General features: G+C 59.2%; 4 protein-coding genes across 4 annotated transcripts; 2 read left to right on the top strand and 2 right to left on the bottom strand.

Moving 5' to 3' along the window:
• Positions 1-353: 353 nt before the first annotated feature.
• Positions 354-2,256, bottom strand: HRG_03417 (PCI domain-containing protein; the record flags this gene model as incomplete). Its single annotated transcript, XM_044861888.1, has 3 exons — positions 354-497; positions 578-1,902; positions 1,983-2,256. 3 exons carry the CDS (start codon positions 2,254-2,256, stop codon positions 354-356), a joined length of 1,743 nt encoding a protein of 580 aa, XP_044722914.1.
• An 837-nt stretch (positions 2,257-3,093) lies between these two features.
• Positions 3,094-5,323, bottom strand: HRG_03416 (transcription initiation factor TFIID subunit A domain-containing protein; the record flags this gene model as incomplete). Its single annotated transcript, XM_044861887.1, has 4 exons — positions 3,094-3,351; positions 3,404-3,766; positions 3,818-4,294; positions 4,352-5,323. The coding sequence occupies 4 exons, from the start codon at positions 5,321-5,323 to the stop codon at positions 3,094-3,096; spliced, it is 2,070 nt and encodes a 689-aa protein (XP_044722913.1).
• Positions 5,324-7,584: 2,261 nt separating this feature from the next.
• HRG_03415 (uncharacterized protein) lies at positions 7,585-8,574 on the top strand (the record flags this gene model as incomplete). Its single annotated transcript, XM_044861886.1, has 1 exon — positions 7,585-8,574. The coding sequence occupies one exon, from the start codon at positions 7,585-7,587 to the stop codon at positions 8,572-8,574; it is 990 nt and encodes a 329-aa protein (XP_044722912.1).
• Positions 8,575-14,427: 5,853 nt separating this feature from the next.
• On the top strand, positions 14,428-15,778 carry HRG_03414 (arginase family domain-containing protein; the record flags this gene model as incomplete). Its single annotated transcript, XM_044861885.1, has 3 exons — positions 14,428-14,511; positions 14,751-15,334; positions 15,469-15,778. 3 exons carry the CDS (start codon positions 14,428-14,430, stop codon positions 15,776-15,778), a joined length of 978 nt encoding a protein of 325 aa, XP_044722911.1.
• Positions 15,779-15,910: the final 132 nt, after the last annotated feature.

Genomic DNA, 15,910 nt, shown 5'->3' with positions numbered 1-15,910 from the left:
CTCAGTATCTAGTACACAGCGACGGGACCACGGCCAAGCCGCTGCCCATCCGCCTTGCCCTGGTCAACCTGCATTTCTCCCCTCCCTTGCCACTCAGCTCTCTATGTCTGCTCGCATTCTCCTTGCTTCCGCCAACCCTTCCGAGGAGAACGAGGCTCCCAGCCGTCCCCGGCTCGCCAGCAGGTACCAAGCAAGAGCCCTCTCCGCCCATGAAACGCCCTTGTACGAGCCTCACGACCACTCACGCTTCTCGCTCGCCTCCGCCGCGAGCAACTTCCCCCAACATCTCTGTAGTTGTCGTCATGACTGTTGCTGCAACAAAGGAACGAGGTGGTGACGCGAAGTTTTCAATATTACATGCCCTCAAAGTCGCCGCCGAGATCGTCTTCGTCCAGGTCGCCTTCTTGTATCTCCTTGGCCATCTCTCGCTCGCGTTCCCGGGCTTCTTGGGCGTTCTTGAGCTCGAGGCGGTGCTGGTTCATCGGGAAGCGCATGGCCTGTTGTTGGGAGCGATTCTGTTAGTCCTTCTCTAGGCCGCTGCAGGGCGGATTCAACCGTAATTGCTGGCCAGACATACCTTGACACTCTCATCGTGCAGCGCGAGACAGGCTTGAATTCGGTCGTGGAAAGCTTCGCCGGGTTCTCTCGTCGCGTAGACATCGCCCACCTCCTTACTCTTCATGAAGCCTCGCTCTCGGTCTAGCGTGGCCTCTATGACGCCGTCCCGGATCGCCTTGGCCACAATGTACTCGGCCGACTCCTCGCTGCCGAGGTGCAGACGGATGCAAATGTCGCGCAGCGAAATGCGCGAGTAAGACAGGGACATCATGCGAATGCCCGTCTTGATGACGTTCTGGCGCAGGCGCAGAATGAGCGTGTAGGTGCCGTCGCGACGAAAGGTGTCGGCATGGTCGGCAATGGCCGTCTCAAAGTCCTCAAGGTTGCCCACCCGGACAGCCTGCACCAGCAAAAAGTAGGGGTGCAGAGCATCCTCGAGCGATGGCTGGCGAAAGGTGGCCCGGTCGGGGATGTCGCCCATGAGCAGCTCCACGACCAACAGGAGCTTGGTCGCCGTCTGAGAGAAGCCCACAGCGCAGTTGCTCGACGGCGCCTTGCGAGTGGCCGCCGTCAGGTGCTCGTGCGCCTCCGTGTATCGCAGCTGGATCGCCCTGATTCTGCCGAGGTAGTAGAGGAACCGGGCCACCTGGTTGTTGACGGCGTTTTCCGGAAACTGCGTATGCGACACGAGCAGGTCGGCTTGATTGATGTGCGACGTGAGCAGGTAGTTGCGCAGGAGGAGGACAATGACCGAGGCCTGCGTGTCAATATCCTTGCGCAAGACGGCGGTCCGCAGGGCGGCGAGCAGCGCAGGGCGAATGGCCACGATGGGCGACTCAGGAGATGGCGGCGGCGGGGCAGTGTGCTCGCAGAAGAGAGAGTAGTAGAAGTAGACCTTGGCGGAGAGGGAGTCGAGGGTGCGGCGGTTGAGCGACTGGACACGCTCCGCCAGGGACTTTGAGAAGTCGATTCCCTTTTGGTACTTGTTGCTGTCGAACAGGTACACCTGGATGAGAATTCCGAGGAAAATGTCAATCTCCGGGATGATTTCCTTGACTTCCTTCTTGGCGCCGTTCTTGGCCGGCTTGCTGTCGGCGTCAATATCCATCTCGGGCCCCGGCTGTCGGCCAAGAGGCATGCTCTCGCGGCCAATGGCAACCAAGAGGCTCTTGGCGATGTTGCCGGACGTCAGGGTGGCGGGATATGTGTCGACAATAGCTTGGCCGATAATGTCTGGCGTCAAGCGCTTGCGGATGAGGGAGATGGATCGCAAGGCTCGCAGAGAGAATCTGGCGTCGAAGAGGGCGACGGCGCGGTCAAGCAGGGCAAAGTTGCTCTTGATGTCTGCAGGGACGGGAATCAAAGACATCATGGTCAGCGTGCGGAGCTCGATGCGCTTGTGCGGACAGGGCGAGATGGCTTACCCGCCACGGTCTGCACGGCAGGGTCAATCTTGGCCTCGCCGTCGTCGGCCTTGTCGTCGTCGCCCATGGATATGTCACCATCGGCGTCGTGCGGGTGACTCGACTGCTTTGATGACTTTGACGGAGGCAGCACCACAGTCATCTCGTCGTCGCCGTCCTTGGAAGCCTTCTTGCCCTTGCCCTTGGCGTCCTTCATGTCGACATCGTTGTTGTTGCCCCTAACGCTGTTCTCGACAGGCTCGTTGCCGCTGCTATTGGGCGTTTTGCCGGGCATCGCGGCCGGATCAGATGAGGTGGATGGGGGTGCGAGAGTGGCGATGGCAGCGGCCGGTGGGCGCGGTGGCAATGATGGCTCAAGGGGGCTTCCGTGGCGGCCGACGGATCGAACGCGCTTGCGGCCCGGCTGCGTGCCTCGCTCCGGGAGAGAATGCTCGGGGCTCTGGACGACACAGAGAGCAGTGCTCGTCGCCCGAGACAGATGAAGGGGAGAGGGGAGAGGGCACGGGGAGCTGATTGTGTTTGCGGTAGTGTTGCTGGCCTGGTCGGATTGGGCGTTTGGGAGTGCAAGAGCAAGAAGGTTCGAGCTCTGGAGATTGATGAGAAACGCAGCCCGGCAGAGGTGTACATGCCCAAGGTACCGCCGGCAGGGGGCGAGCTACAGTACGAGTACTTGGCGCGAGACGGCAGCGCATGCGCGACGCAAGGTACCCGGTACGCTCCGTCTCGGGCGATTCTGGGTGTGGTCAGGTGAAAAGAGTGGGGCCTTGCAGCGAGTGACGTTTTCGACCCGGTGCCTAATAAAATGGGGGTACTTTGTCCTTTGTACCTCTGGCCTGTCTCAACCGCCAATACTGCTCCCTGGCCCAGCCGGCTGAGCCGCGCAATAACAAAGGCAGCAGTTCTACCGCTCAGCTGCTCTTGGACGTGCCTAGTTCGCTGCACAGTCACCTTGGCGTGGTGGCTTCGGATCCTGGTCGACCCAAGCCGAGATAACAGCTACCTTAAGTTATCGCGACCATGTAAAGCAAGGCTCCCTCGCCAATCTTTCCTGCCCATCCGTCCGTTGCCATGTGTCCCGGCCCTTGTCCCAACGCCGGCGTGCCACATAAGTCTAAATGTCCCCCTTGCCTGGCATCACCTTGGCAGCCTGCACCGCGCTCATCTTTGCGATCCATGCCGACGAAGGAAGCACCTTGCGGACGGTGCGGAGCTCGTCCGACGAGTAGCCCGGCACGCGGATGTTGTACGTCCGCTCCAGCACCAGCTGGATGTCACGAATCTCGAGCACCTTGGACCCGCGCTCCTTGGAGTTGCGGCATGCGGTGTGGAGCACGTTGTCCACAAACGAGTCGGCCATGTTGAGAACGTTCTGCGAAACCATCAGTTGACTGCCCCACACCGTGAGCAAGTCGGGCCCTTACCTCCTCCACCTCGGGCGAGAGCATGTTGCCCTCTTGGCCCTCGGGAGACCCTCCGCACACCTGCCGTACCAGTTCGTCCAGTTTCTTCTTGCTGAGAATGTGGTCGCCCTCGGCGTCGTGGTTGTATGCCGGGATCCGGGCCATGGGCGGCTGGTTCATAACGCCACCGAGCGTGCCAGAGCCTTGCGACATGGTCGGCCGCCCTGCACTGACGCCGCCGCCAACTGCTACTCCTTGAGGAACCGCCGTGGCCTTTTCAGGCAGTTGCTTCGGGATAGGCATTTTGGCCGTCATTCCACCAGCCGGCTGCTGCTGCTGCTGCTGTGTAGGGTGGGCGTGGGGGTGGCCTTGCTGCTGTTGTTGCTGCATGATGCTAGGGTTCATTGCGGCGACCGCCGACGAGGGCGTGCCAACCCCGGGCTGCTGGCCCTGAATAGATGCGCTACCTGGCGTGCCGGTGGCCCTCTGATTAGCAAGCGAGAGGGCAGCAGAGTGGCTGAGTGCTCGCGTCGGCCCCGCGGCAGTGTTGGCCGGGGTCGACGACTGCGGTGTTTGCACCCGTGCAGCTCCCTGTGCTGGGGTTGCAGAAGCTTGAGCTTGAGCGAGGGTTTGTGCCATGGACGAAGCAAGCGCTGTGTTGACGGGTGCCGGCCGAGCTGGCTCCGATTTGTGTGGCTGGCCCTGCGCCTGAGCCTGTCCCTGTGCTTGCTGGGCGGCAGGTTGCGCCGTATTGAGCGTAGGCCGCGTTTGTGGCTGGGGTGCTGTCGTCGTCCCGGTGACGGGGGAAGCTCTGTTGGCGGCGGCCATTTGCTGCTGGTTCTTGGCTGCCTCGACGGCGGCATTGACAGGCGGCGCTGCAGTGGCCTGGTTCGCCGTGGCATGCGGTTTGTTCTGTGCGGCATTTGTGCTTGTCGCTTGTGTAGCGTCCGATGGTTGGGCAGCTGTCACAGGGCCGCCGGGCCCGTTCTGATTTGCCTGTTGAGCGTTGAGGATTTCGTGCTGCCTTCGGACGCCGTCCACCCACTTTTTCGCGTCCATGTAGATCTTGAATTGCTGATCGCGACGCAGCTGAAGCTGCCTCAGCTCTTCGTCGCTGAGCGGCCTTCCGGCCGAGGATCTGTCCTTGATGGCCTTTTCCATGCTGGCCACCTTTCCCTTGTTGGTCTCCATGGTGAAAAGGGCCCGGGCGTACCTATCTCTCATTTCCTCTGTCCATTTGGCAATGTCTGCGGGAGACTTTTCCGCCATGTGCACTGGCGGGCGAAACATGATCTTGCTGGCATGCTGCAGGATCGAGTCGGGGAGCTTGGGCCGTTGGGCTGCTGCTGCCGGCGCCGGTGGGTTCGGTGCCTGGCCCGTCGTGATGCCTGATGCGTTGTTTTCGCCTTGGGCAGCGTTTGTGCTGCCTGGCGGCGCTTGCTGCTGTTGCTGCTGCTGTTGCTGTTGCTGCCGTTGCATCTGAGCCTGCGCAGTCGCCGGGCCCGAGGTGTTCTGCTGCGCGGATGGGGGTCGGGGGGGGATCTGTGCGCCTTGCTGGTGTGGTTGTTGTTGTTGCGGTTGTTGTTGCGGTTGTTGTTGCGGTTGCTGCTGTGGTTGCTGCTGTGGTTGCTGCTGCTGTTGCTGCTGCGCCTGAGCTTGACTCCGCCGTTGGTGAATCTTGGTGATGAGCATCTTGGAAAACTCCATAATCTTCTGCCTGGCAGCGAGCTGGTCGGGGCTATTGGCTGGCGAGTTGTTTGCCTTATTCCACAACCCTCTCAGGCCTTGCTCGTACTTGGTCTTTTCCTCCTCGCTCAGCATCGGCAAGGCTCGGATCTGCTGCGGGTGGTACATGGGCGGAGGTCGCGCTGGCTGACCAGCAGGGCCGGGCTGAGCTTGCCCTTGGCCCTGCTGGGGAGCCTGGCCCGAAGCCGGGTTCATGGTGGCTGGTCAATCGACTGTTGTGCTGTCGGCCGCCGCCGAGGTCGGGCAGCGCCCGAGAGGGGCAGAGGCTGGTATACGCGGGACGCTCGGGGCGGGGATTTTGTCGCCGGAGGTGCAGCAGCCGGCGTTTCTGCAAGTGCTACGATGAATCGAGGCACCAAGGAGGTCGAGGTGGTGATGATGGCAATTGAAGTATGAAGGTCGCTGGCGGGTCCCCACAAGCAAGGGCGTGGTCGGAAAATCCGACGGCCCATGTTGATGAGTAAGGCAGCCCACGACCACCTACCCGGTATCGGACAGATCTGTCCAAAACTTTCTACACGGCCTTTTCAAGTATCCGTGCTTCGCGCCAGGCGGCCTGCGATCGGCCGCATGAGAAGTCCAGATGCTGCAATGGCAGCTGTCGAGATTGGCGGAAACACATGCACCCGTTGGCTTGGAACAGCAGAAGACGCCAGCGCTATGCTGTAGGCCATCGACACCCGCAACACCTTTCGCTATACGCTCTCGAATCGGGGGGATTCATGTGTCTCGGTCTCCAGCCGCGTGGGTTTGGACAAAAGAGACTCGCGAGTACTGTCCGCAAGTGGTGACGCCTTGCGGCTTACTCTGAGAAATGTTGCCCTGGTGCCGGCGGCAGCAAACCGCCTCCGCCCCTGACCGGTTTGCAGGACCCTCGAAGCCGGTTGGGCTGCGGGCCATGGACAGCACATCAGCGACATGGTCTCACCATGCACCACCCAGTCTTGAAATCTCGACAGCTGGTGGGCACTTGGTGCGACTCCTTCTCTCTCATATTTCTGCCTCGTGAGCGGGAACCAAACCTCCCTTTGCATCTAATAAGGAGAAAAAGAAAAGCTGCCAGTGACAGCTCATGCTCGCAGTCTGAGCGCTGCGGCCCAATCCAGCAAATCGAGGGCACAGGCCATTGCGTATGTCGAAAGGAAAAACAGACCCGGGCTCATCTCTCCCTTGAAAGAATTTTCGTCTGATGGCCCTTTTACTGGGCATCGGGGGAGGGGGGGGGCTCGCGGGACAGGCAAGGTGCTTAGAGGAGCATTGATGCCCAAGATGGTCCACAACGCCCCTGCAGGGAAGACGGCTGTAATAATAAAAGCGACAAGTTGCACTGACGGATATGAGCCTCGAGATGGCTCCTTGCGTCTTCAGACGCTGAAACTGTATATACGCGTGCTGATATAACGAGTACCATACTCTACAGCAAAGCAGTGGCCCGTATGATTGTATCCCCGGCGAGTGACGGAGCGGACAAGATGGAATCGTGCCATGGCCCCCGAGTCTCAGCCTCACCCACGCAAGCTCGTATCGTCTCGGCTGCCACCAACAGACCTTGGGCTGCAGTTGTCTGAAACAGCCTGCCATCCTGATGCGAGACGCCGCGCGGGAGCTCTTGTTGAAGTCGAATATTCGGACCCCATCATGGGCCATGCCCCTTTTTTGACTCACTCCCTCTGGGCTGGCATCCAAGGTCCAAGCGTCCGTCCTGCTTCTCTCTCCTTTGCAGGCCGCAGATCTCTGACAAGGCGTGCTATAATTAGTAGGTGTGAGAGTCGGTAAGCTGGCTCATTCATCCATACATAATAGCCACCCCCCCCCTCATACTCCTCCGTCCTTTGTGTGCCTCGTCTCTTCCACCACTTTTCTCGCGCACTTTGTTCTTGCCCCTTTCACCATCCAACGACGCGCGTGACGGAGAATCTCGGGCCAGCACCAGACCAGGATCTCCAGCATTACCTCGCCTTCCATCTATCATGCCCCCCAACACTAGCCGGATCTCCTCTTCTCCGTGCTGGAGATTTCTTCTCTGGGTTCTGACTCCCTGACGTTGCGCCTCGTCCCATCGAAATCACATGCCACAGCAGCCCGTCTCGTCGAATGGTCAGGCAAAGGAAAAAAAAAGGAATAAAAAGAGAATAAAGCACCAAAATTCGCCGGCAAGCAACGCTGGTTCCCCCGCGCAGCAGCGTCTTGCCGCCCGCATCCTTTACCCCACACGCTGCAGCCGGCTCAATCCAATCACCCTCCCTCCCGCCCGGGTTCGAGACTTTTTGGGAAGAAGCGAATAATAATCACGTTTCTTGGCCTCCCCCAGGCAGGCGGCAGACTTTTGGGGGGGCGAGAACAAGAGGTCGACCGCCAAAAAGAAAGACGAGTGAGCGCGAGAGAGCGAGGTGGAAGCTTGGATATATCGCCCCCAACGCTGGATACGTTTTAAAAGTTGGACCTGTAACTATATCATGGCCAAGATTAAGCCAGGGCCGAGCCTCAAGCTGTCCGGCCCGCTCCGCAGCGCCACCAACCCGACGTCACCGCCCGAAACCCCCACGGGCCGCAAGCCGCAGCGCCATCATCACCATTACCGCTTCTCGCGCCCGCTGTCGCAGGACCCCAACATCAAGCCCGTCGGCAACGGCCACCACTTCAGCTACCAGCCCGTGCTCGGGCCCGAGCAATTGAGCCCGCGCTCGTCGTCGTCGTCGGACCCTGCCGACGAATCCGACTCGTTCTCGGACATCGAGGCCCGCAGCCTGCCTGCCTCGTACGCCGCCGACGTCTCTGGCGAGTCCGACTCGGACGACAACGACTCGGAGGCGCAAGCCTCAGATTCGTCTGGCTCCGGCTCCGGCTCCGGCTCCGGCTCCCGCTCTGTCCAGGCCAACACGCTGCGCGCCCTCGACTGCGACTTCGTCATCGAGGACGTCGACCCCATGGACAGCGCCTGCGAGGGCCTCGACGTGCTCTTCCCCACGGAAATCGAGTCCATCCGAAGCCGGTCGCGGTCCTCGCGCCACAAAGGCCTCGACAGGCGCATGATGCAGGACCTCCGGAACCTCAACTGCAGCAACGAGGCCTCGGAAAGCGACCCGCCCAACCCCTGCGACGACGACCAAGAGGCCTTCCTGCAGCGCCGCCAGGAGCTGCGACGGCACCGACGCGTGAGCATGTCGAGCAGCTTCGGCAAGCGCACCCACAGCGAGCTCAGTGACTCGGACAACGACGAGGCCGGCTCGCTCGACGTCAACGACGTCAACGACGTCGGCTCCAGCGCCCGCCGCCTGCGCAAGAGGCTGCACCGCGGCAGCCTCTTGTTCCAGGACCCGCCCGAGCCGCGCATCGACGAGCTCGACGAGCCCGACTCGGGCGAGGACAACTACGCGTATGGAAAATCGCTGGCGCGCGAGCTGCCCTACTATACCATGGAAATCATGGAGATGGAGTCGAGCTGAGCTCGCCTTTCTGCAACCAACGACCAATCGAGACACGACGACGACACGACGACGACACGACGACGACACGACGACGACACGAATGACGACTGAAACGAGTCATGTACCAGAGTCAAAATGAGCTCAGCAAGTACCCTGTGGACATATGTACTTGCCACATGCTCCGATGAGGGATTATATGGCCCCGTGGGGAGGATCATGTCTGGTATAGAAGGGGCGACTTGGCTGGGGAGGGCTCATAGTGCTTGATAGACTCTTTGTTTCTGCGTCTTTTTCCTCCTTTTCTGATCATCGTGCTCAGCTTGGCGGAGGATCGGGAAAATTGCGCAAGCGGCGGCGGGTGGAGGGCAGTATTGATCGCTGATAGGGGACGGTGTGCCTGCGACTCCCTCGTTGGCATCCGCATGCCATGCTTGCTAGACAAGGATAGATTCCTGCCTTTACTCTACCGTCCACCCTCTTCCGATTGCGTGTCTGCACGGCACATGTATATCCGAGCGTCTGGTGAGAGATCGCCGCGCGGGCGCGATTTGTCGTCCAGGGGCGAACATGACGTTCGTCGAGAGAGATTTCTTCGTGGCACGAGCATCTTGGCCAAGGCGCGTGTAGGTGATGACATCGCTTGGGAATGCCAGACTCGACTCGGAGGACAAGTGGCCGGCGATGCCATTGTTCAGTCTTGTCCGGTATGTTATCTATCCTCAAGTTGTAAGGATCTGGGTTGCCATGTCGGCAGTGGTACAGACAGCGTGGGCGTGTCGAGCGAGGTTCGGCCGAGGAGTTCTCGGAGCCTCGGCGCTCCATGGCCCTGTTGACCGGAGACCGAGGCCAGGGGCCGGGACGGGACGGGACGGGGCGCCGGAAGCAAGAGGGGGGTCGGATATGCACTTGCAGTCTACATTACTGTACACGAAACCAGGTGTGTGCAGCCCAGGTTAGGTAGTACGTAATAGCTACGAAGCAGATACGGGTCACGAACAGTAAGCGATAGGCAGCTTAATTACGACACAGCTGTGAAGAGTAATATAGCGATCTGTATAATATGGTTGCTAGAACTTTCGCTTAGCAGTGGTGCTTGTTACCTACCGGCACACGTAGTCAGTACCGCGAATAAAGCGGCGTCCTTATTGGTCTATTCTAGAGGTACTTACCCCTACAGTGACCTGGATCAGCAAACCAAGACGACGTAACACAGCGCCTTCTGATGCTTGAAGCTCAAGGCTCTGCTGCCTTAAGTTTATATGCTGCACACACTCACTCCCCTTCCACAACCTCGGGGGCGGTGGAATTCGGCGGAGGATGAACACCCTTTTCCGTCAAGGCACAAGCCAAAATGACGGTGTCGGCTTTGATTCACCAGCTGCGGGGACGAACCAGGCCCTAGGCGGCGGCCATGATCGGGGACACCTCTTTTCCTCTCGTTCCGCAAGGCATAAGGTCCTTGGCTTCTTCCTCTCGAGGCACGACTTCTGCGGCATGCGCCACCCAATTTGCCAGACTCGGGAAAACGAACGTGTGTAATGACAGGTGTGGTGGCGCAAGTCGTGGCAACCCGCACCGAGGCTCACGCCCCTCGGGAGCGAGTCTGACACAACTTGATCATATCAGAGGATGGGATTATGCAACATGAATCCAGTATGCTATCACGCATGGCCTTTTCCGGCCTTGGAACTATGAGCAGCGGGGCGCAGTTTAATCGCCACTGAGAGCTTGCTAAGAGCCACTATTCGCCGCAAACCGTCTGGGAATTTAGCAACTGGAGTCTGGTATTCGCGAATGCTACAAATGGCTGTAAATCTTAACTGGCAGGGAACGAAAGCCCGGTCGGACTGGGAACAGGATACAAGAATTGAGCACACGTTTAACTTTAGTAAGCTCACGAGAAAGACTGACATTATATTATCAGGTCTTATGCCGGCCACCACGCTTAGCACGCACTAATTAATCATCGCTTCGCGGCATTTCAACCTTTTAGCCTTACACATTTTGTGTCCCCGACCCCAGTAGCGCTCGTGAACGGCAAAGACGACTCGATCTCTCCAGTGGAGCCGCAGAAGACACAAATCTACGACGTGCTCGCGGAGCCGAAGCAGCTGCTCACAATGCCGAACATTGGACATATGGATATTTCGACGGGAAAGCACAGTCGCGAGGCTTTGGAAGCCCAAGTTTCCTTTCTTTGTCGTAATTTGCAATAGGAGGTCACCAGGGTTTGTCACGGTTCAAGAGCAGGAGCAAGATCGGACTCGACTGGGCAAAGGTGATTGACCACTAGAGACACCTTAGGAGAACTCTGACTTAAGCTATTTGCACAGTATTCATAAAGTGACACTATTCGCAAGTATGAAATTCACATGGTCGTTCCCCCACAGGTAGTGGATCAGTCCACGACTAGAGAAAGCATCTGCCACGGTCGATCCCGGGTATCCATACCTGCCCGATCTCACTGGAGTAGATAGCTCTGTCGTACCTGTGATTCATGTATCTGGCCTTGCAGACCATCGAGTCGGGCTTTAAAGCTGATATCATACTGCGTTGGCAGCCACACTTGGCTTCCTATACTATCTCAGCGTAGGTCTGAAACACTGCATCCTCCCTGACCGCACCGAGACAGTCTTCTTCGATAGAGAAGATCTATGCTACCGTCAGGTTACTTGGGTAGAACAACCTGCAACCCTGGAAACATCCGTCTGCTGGTGTTCTAACGAACGCAGGTTTGTCCCCCAACATGCCACTAAATTTCTCGTCCAGGGATATTAGTGCTTTCCGGACCGCGGTGGAGATTTCTCTCAAACTGTTCCGTGCGAGCATCCGACTGATTGGCAGGGTAACCTGCGTCTGTGCCACAATGAAGCCTAAAGTATCCGACGAGATTCGAGGCTGTAAGCGCGATCTTCCGTCCATGGAAGTGTAAAGCGCAAACGCCGGATTCGGGTAATTTTAGAGAAACGGTGTGTCGACGTGCAAAACGGCTGCGATCCCAAGTAACCGGCGTCCTGTTTTCGCGCAATACCGGGACGAGTGCATTTGGGAATTCAGTTACGGTTTGGTCAGACCGGTTCAGCGGCGTCGAGTGTCTAGACGTGAGACGTTGTCATACTGTATCCATTGGGCTCGAGCTAAGCGCCCTGTGGAATAACAGCATCCCATATATAATGTGACAGCAGAGGAGTGGGGTTTCGAATAGCCAGGCTCACCACAGTCAAGTGCCAGATGCCATCGTCGGGATTGTCTGCCGCCTGCCAGGTCGCAGCAACTCGCCCACGGCACTAGGGCATCTTCTCCAACGAGGTGGTGTCGCCATGAATGAACCACCATCGTCCCGGTTCAACCTTGCCGGCAGGACAAAGCAGATTCTATTACTCTTGGTATTGCTTCGTCTAGTCTAAGCAATCGAATAAGCCACTTTCTTAATCTGAGTGGCCCGAGGTGCGTTGTTCGCAGCGGCAGTGTTATTGGTGTGCACCTTGATGCCCGAAGTCATCGGTCCAAGCTAATTCAAACCCCCTTCCGTAGCATCACTGTAGATACCGCCTGCTCTGGTGGTCTGGTGTCGGTGGATGTAGCCTGCAAGTACTTGGATAGTTTTCAAGTCGATGGCATGCTCGTGGGAGGGGTGAACCCGTGGCTCTCCCCCGAGCATAACGAGGAAGTAGGCATAATGCACATGACACAGTCCGCCTCGGGCAAGAGTCACAGCTTCGACGTCAAGGCTGAGGGAATAAATGCTGTTTTTCTCAAGCGACTTGACGACGCTATCTGTGATGGGGATCCGATCCGAGCCGTTATCCGCGGGACAGCTACGAATTCATCGGGTCGCACTCTCGGAATTGCCAATCCCAGTGCCGAGGCTCAGGCAGCTGTGATAAGGGGAACTCGTAGACATAGCGGCGCGTAAAGAGAAGAGTTATGTTGCATGAACTTGCGCGATAACTAATTACCTACTACATCTCGCTACTGAGCCACGTCATGGAACCTTCTAGATAACAACGTCACCTAAGCAGCGGCGGCCAATACACCAAAGAGATACACTACAGTACCGGTACATGGGGCACCGGGGCAGGCTAGTGCCGGCTTGCACCGGGGGCCGCCAAGCTCGACGCCGGGCGAGAGCCGGAGCCACCCGACCTGGCGGCGCAGGTTCCTCTAAAGTTGACTCCGCCATGCGTCCGGGTGCATCGGTGCCCGCGGTACCGCTACAAGGCCAGGATGCACGCGCAGCATGGCGTCCCCGGTACATGGACTTGGCCCAAGTATCGGGTTGGATGCGGCTATTAGGTAAAAAGGACGCTTCGGACTGGCATGGCGGCGTGACCTTGCAGCGCGTGGCCTGGCCTGCGGCACCAACCGCTCCGGCAGTCTCCGGGGCAGTCGGACATGACACTCTAGCGCTCTACACTTCTCTCTCCCACTCCCACTCCCACTCCCACTCCCACTCCCACTCCATATGCATCTATGTCCGGATGCGCAGCCAGAGAGGCATGGTGCCGTGGTAGCAGAAAAAGGGACGCTACTCTACCACGTGAGCATAACGGACTGTCGTTCCCTTCGAGTTGGCTGTCCAGACTCGGGCCTTCCGGCTCATGATACATATAAACCCCCCCCTTCCCGCCCCCACGGGTGTGGAATTGCCCAGCCATGTCGTTGAGGTTTTTCTTTGTCACAAAAAGGCGCACGTGAGCCGATGCGCGGTGTTAGTGCTTGACCGTCAGTCGCCCATCGACGGCCCCCGACGAGACGCCCCGGCTGTTCGGACGGAGAGGAGGGTGGAGGAATATCCACCAACAGACCCGAGGCCCCTGGTTTCTACTACTCTCTGGTCACGCGGGTCCGGGAAGACGCGAAAGAAAATAAAAAGGGAGATAAATGAGGATAAGCCCCCTGGCCACTGCGTATTTGATGACGACGGTAGAACAATGACCAGAGCCTGGGGGTCACGACAGGCTCCCTCGGTGAGGACCCGAGGCCGTTGTAGCTGCAGAGAGGTTTCGAGTGTACCGAGTTTAGAGGTGGCCTGCGTCAGTTTCAACGAGCCAGAAGAGCTGGCTTCCAAAACCACCCTTGCTCTCGCGTGAGCGTATATAGTTCACCGCTCTCGCTTCACCATCTCTCCACCCCAGCCCGTTTCTCGACGTCGTACAGACCCTCCCTTCGTTCGGCCGGCGGCTCCGGCGGACAATCGGCGGTCCGTCGGGCGTAGAGAAGGGGGGGGGGGAGATCCTACAATCGAGGGATGTAGGGGAGGGGGCAGTCCGAGGTGGCGGAGTTCCGTGTCTCTCCTCAAGCCTTGCCGTTAAGTGACACTCCGAGCTTGTCGGATGGGCCTTTGCCAGCTCTCAGACCGGCGGGCCTTGCTTGGCACTAGCATCATCTCCTGCTGGACCTGCACTTAGGAGTATAGCTTGAATGGATGCTTGTTGGTCTTTTATCCCGCCCACTTTCCCCTTGGGCTGGCTGGCTGTGCTTGTATTTTTTCCCTTATTAGTTGACGAGTCCCCGCCGCCGCCGCCGCCGGCTGGAGCCAGTTTTCTCCCTCACTCGCACTCTCTTCCCTCTCTGTCTATCTCGAGCCGTCCCGCCATCTCCCAACGCCCGCCCTCCTTTCCCTCTCTCGTGCTCTTCCACTCCTTGCCTTTGCTCTCTGTCCCTCTCTCCTTTATCTCCTCCGCCACGATATCGGGGCTGCCTGACCTCTCCCTGCAGCCACGCCCCCCTTTGGTGCAGTAAGCAGATAGCTTATCTAGCTCGGAAAAGCTACTCTTTGCAGGCCATCCGCGGCATCGTCGCAAAAGAAAGGAGACCAGGGTCGGGATCAGGAACAAGAAAGGGAAAACAAGAGCCGAGCCCGTCGCCATGAACACCAGCACCGTCGAGAGCCGCTTCCTCTCCAAGCCGGGCGATCTCGGGTTCGTCGCCGTCGGCTTTTCAGGGGGCCAGGTATGTTTCTGCCGTGTTTGGACAAGAAAAGGGCCAAAAAGGCGCCGTCTTTTCGTTATCATGCCCCTGCACACCCCTCCCCCTTGCTTGCTCACCCTCCCCCCGGGCCCCCCTGCAAGCCCCCTATCGTGTCATTGCGACGTGCCCCTCCATCCAATGATGCAACCTCTTCCTGTCCCCGAATCGCAGCCTCGAGTTTCACCTGGAAGCAGTTTGAGTAACCGCGCCTGCGCCTGCAGCCCAAGGACGGCGTCGACGCCGGGCCCGCCGCCCTCATCGACTCGGGCCTCCTCCACGAGATCCGCCATGAGCTCGGCTACCGGATCCACGGCGACACCGACGTCCACCTGTACCGGGACCTGGTGCCGGCGTCGGACCCGGACTACCGCGGCATGAAGAACCCGCTGACCGTGTCGGCCGTCAACCGGGAGCTCGCGTCGCAGGTCTACCAGCACGCGTCGCAGGGCCGCCTGGTGCTGACGCTCGGCGGCGACCACAGCATCGCCATCGGCACCCTCGCCGGCTCTGCCCGGGCGGCCCGCGAGCGCCTCGGCCGCGACATTGCCGTCATCTGGGTCGATGCCCACGCCGACATCAACACCCCCGAGATCAGCGACAGCGGCAACATCCACGGCATGCCCGTCGCCTTTGCCTCGGGGCTGGCGCGGGACGACAAGGACGAGTACTTTGGCTGGATCCAGGACGACATGCGCGTCAGCGTCAAGAAGCTCGTCTACATTGGCCTGCGCGACGTGGATCAGGGCGAGAAGAAGATTCTGCGCGAGCACGGCATCAAGGCCTTTTCCATGTTTGACGTTGATCGGTAAGACACGCTCCTCTCCTCTCACTCTTTCTCTTTCTCTCTCTCTCTCCCCCTCCCTCCCTCCCTCTCTATCCCTCTCTGTCACCCTCTCCCTCTCCACCCCCGAACTGACGCCTCTTGCTTCTCCCGCACAGACATGGCATCGGCCGGGTCATGGAAATGGCCCTCGCCCACATCGGCACCGACACGCCCATCCACCTCTCCTTCGACGTCGACGCCCTCGACCCCATGTGGGCCCCGAGCACCGGAACCCCCGTCCGCGGCGGCCTGACGCTGCGCGAGGGCGACTACATCTGCGAGTTTGTCCACCAGACGGGCCAGCTCGTGGCCATCGACCTCGTCGAGGTCAACCCCAGCCTCGCCACCACCGAGGCCGGCGCCCTGGAGACGATCCGCGCCGGCTGCTCGCTGGTGCGGTGCGCCCTGGGCGAGACGCTGCTCTAGACGACGACGGCGCCGCTTTCTCCTTGTCTGTCTCGTATCGGTTGAGCCTCTGTTTTGGCTCCCGGACATAGATTGCGTCTTGCTATGCCTGGTCTTGGTTCCTGGCATCATCATTCTCTTGTCTCGACACGA

Source organism: Hirsutella rhossiliensis (assembly GCF_020360975.1).
Source record: "Hirsutella rhossiliensis strain HR02 chromosome Unknown scaffold00003, whole genome shotgun sequence".
Classification (NCBI taxonomy): domain Eukaryota; kingdom Fungi; phylum Ascomycota; class Sordariomycetes; order Hypocreales; family Ophiocordycipitaceae; genus Hirsutella; species Hirsutella rhossiliensis.
Note: the sequence above shows the minus strand (reverse complement) of the source record. Positions and strands in the feature narration are given on the sequence as shown.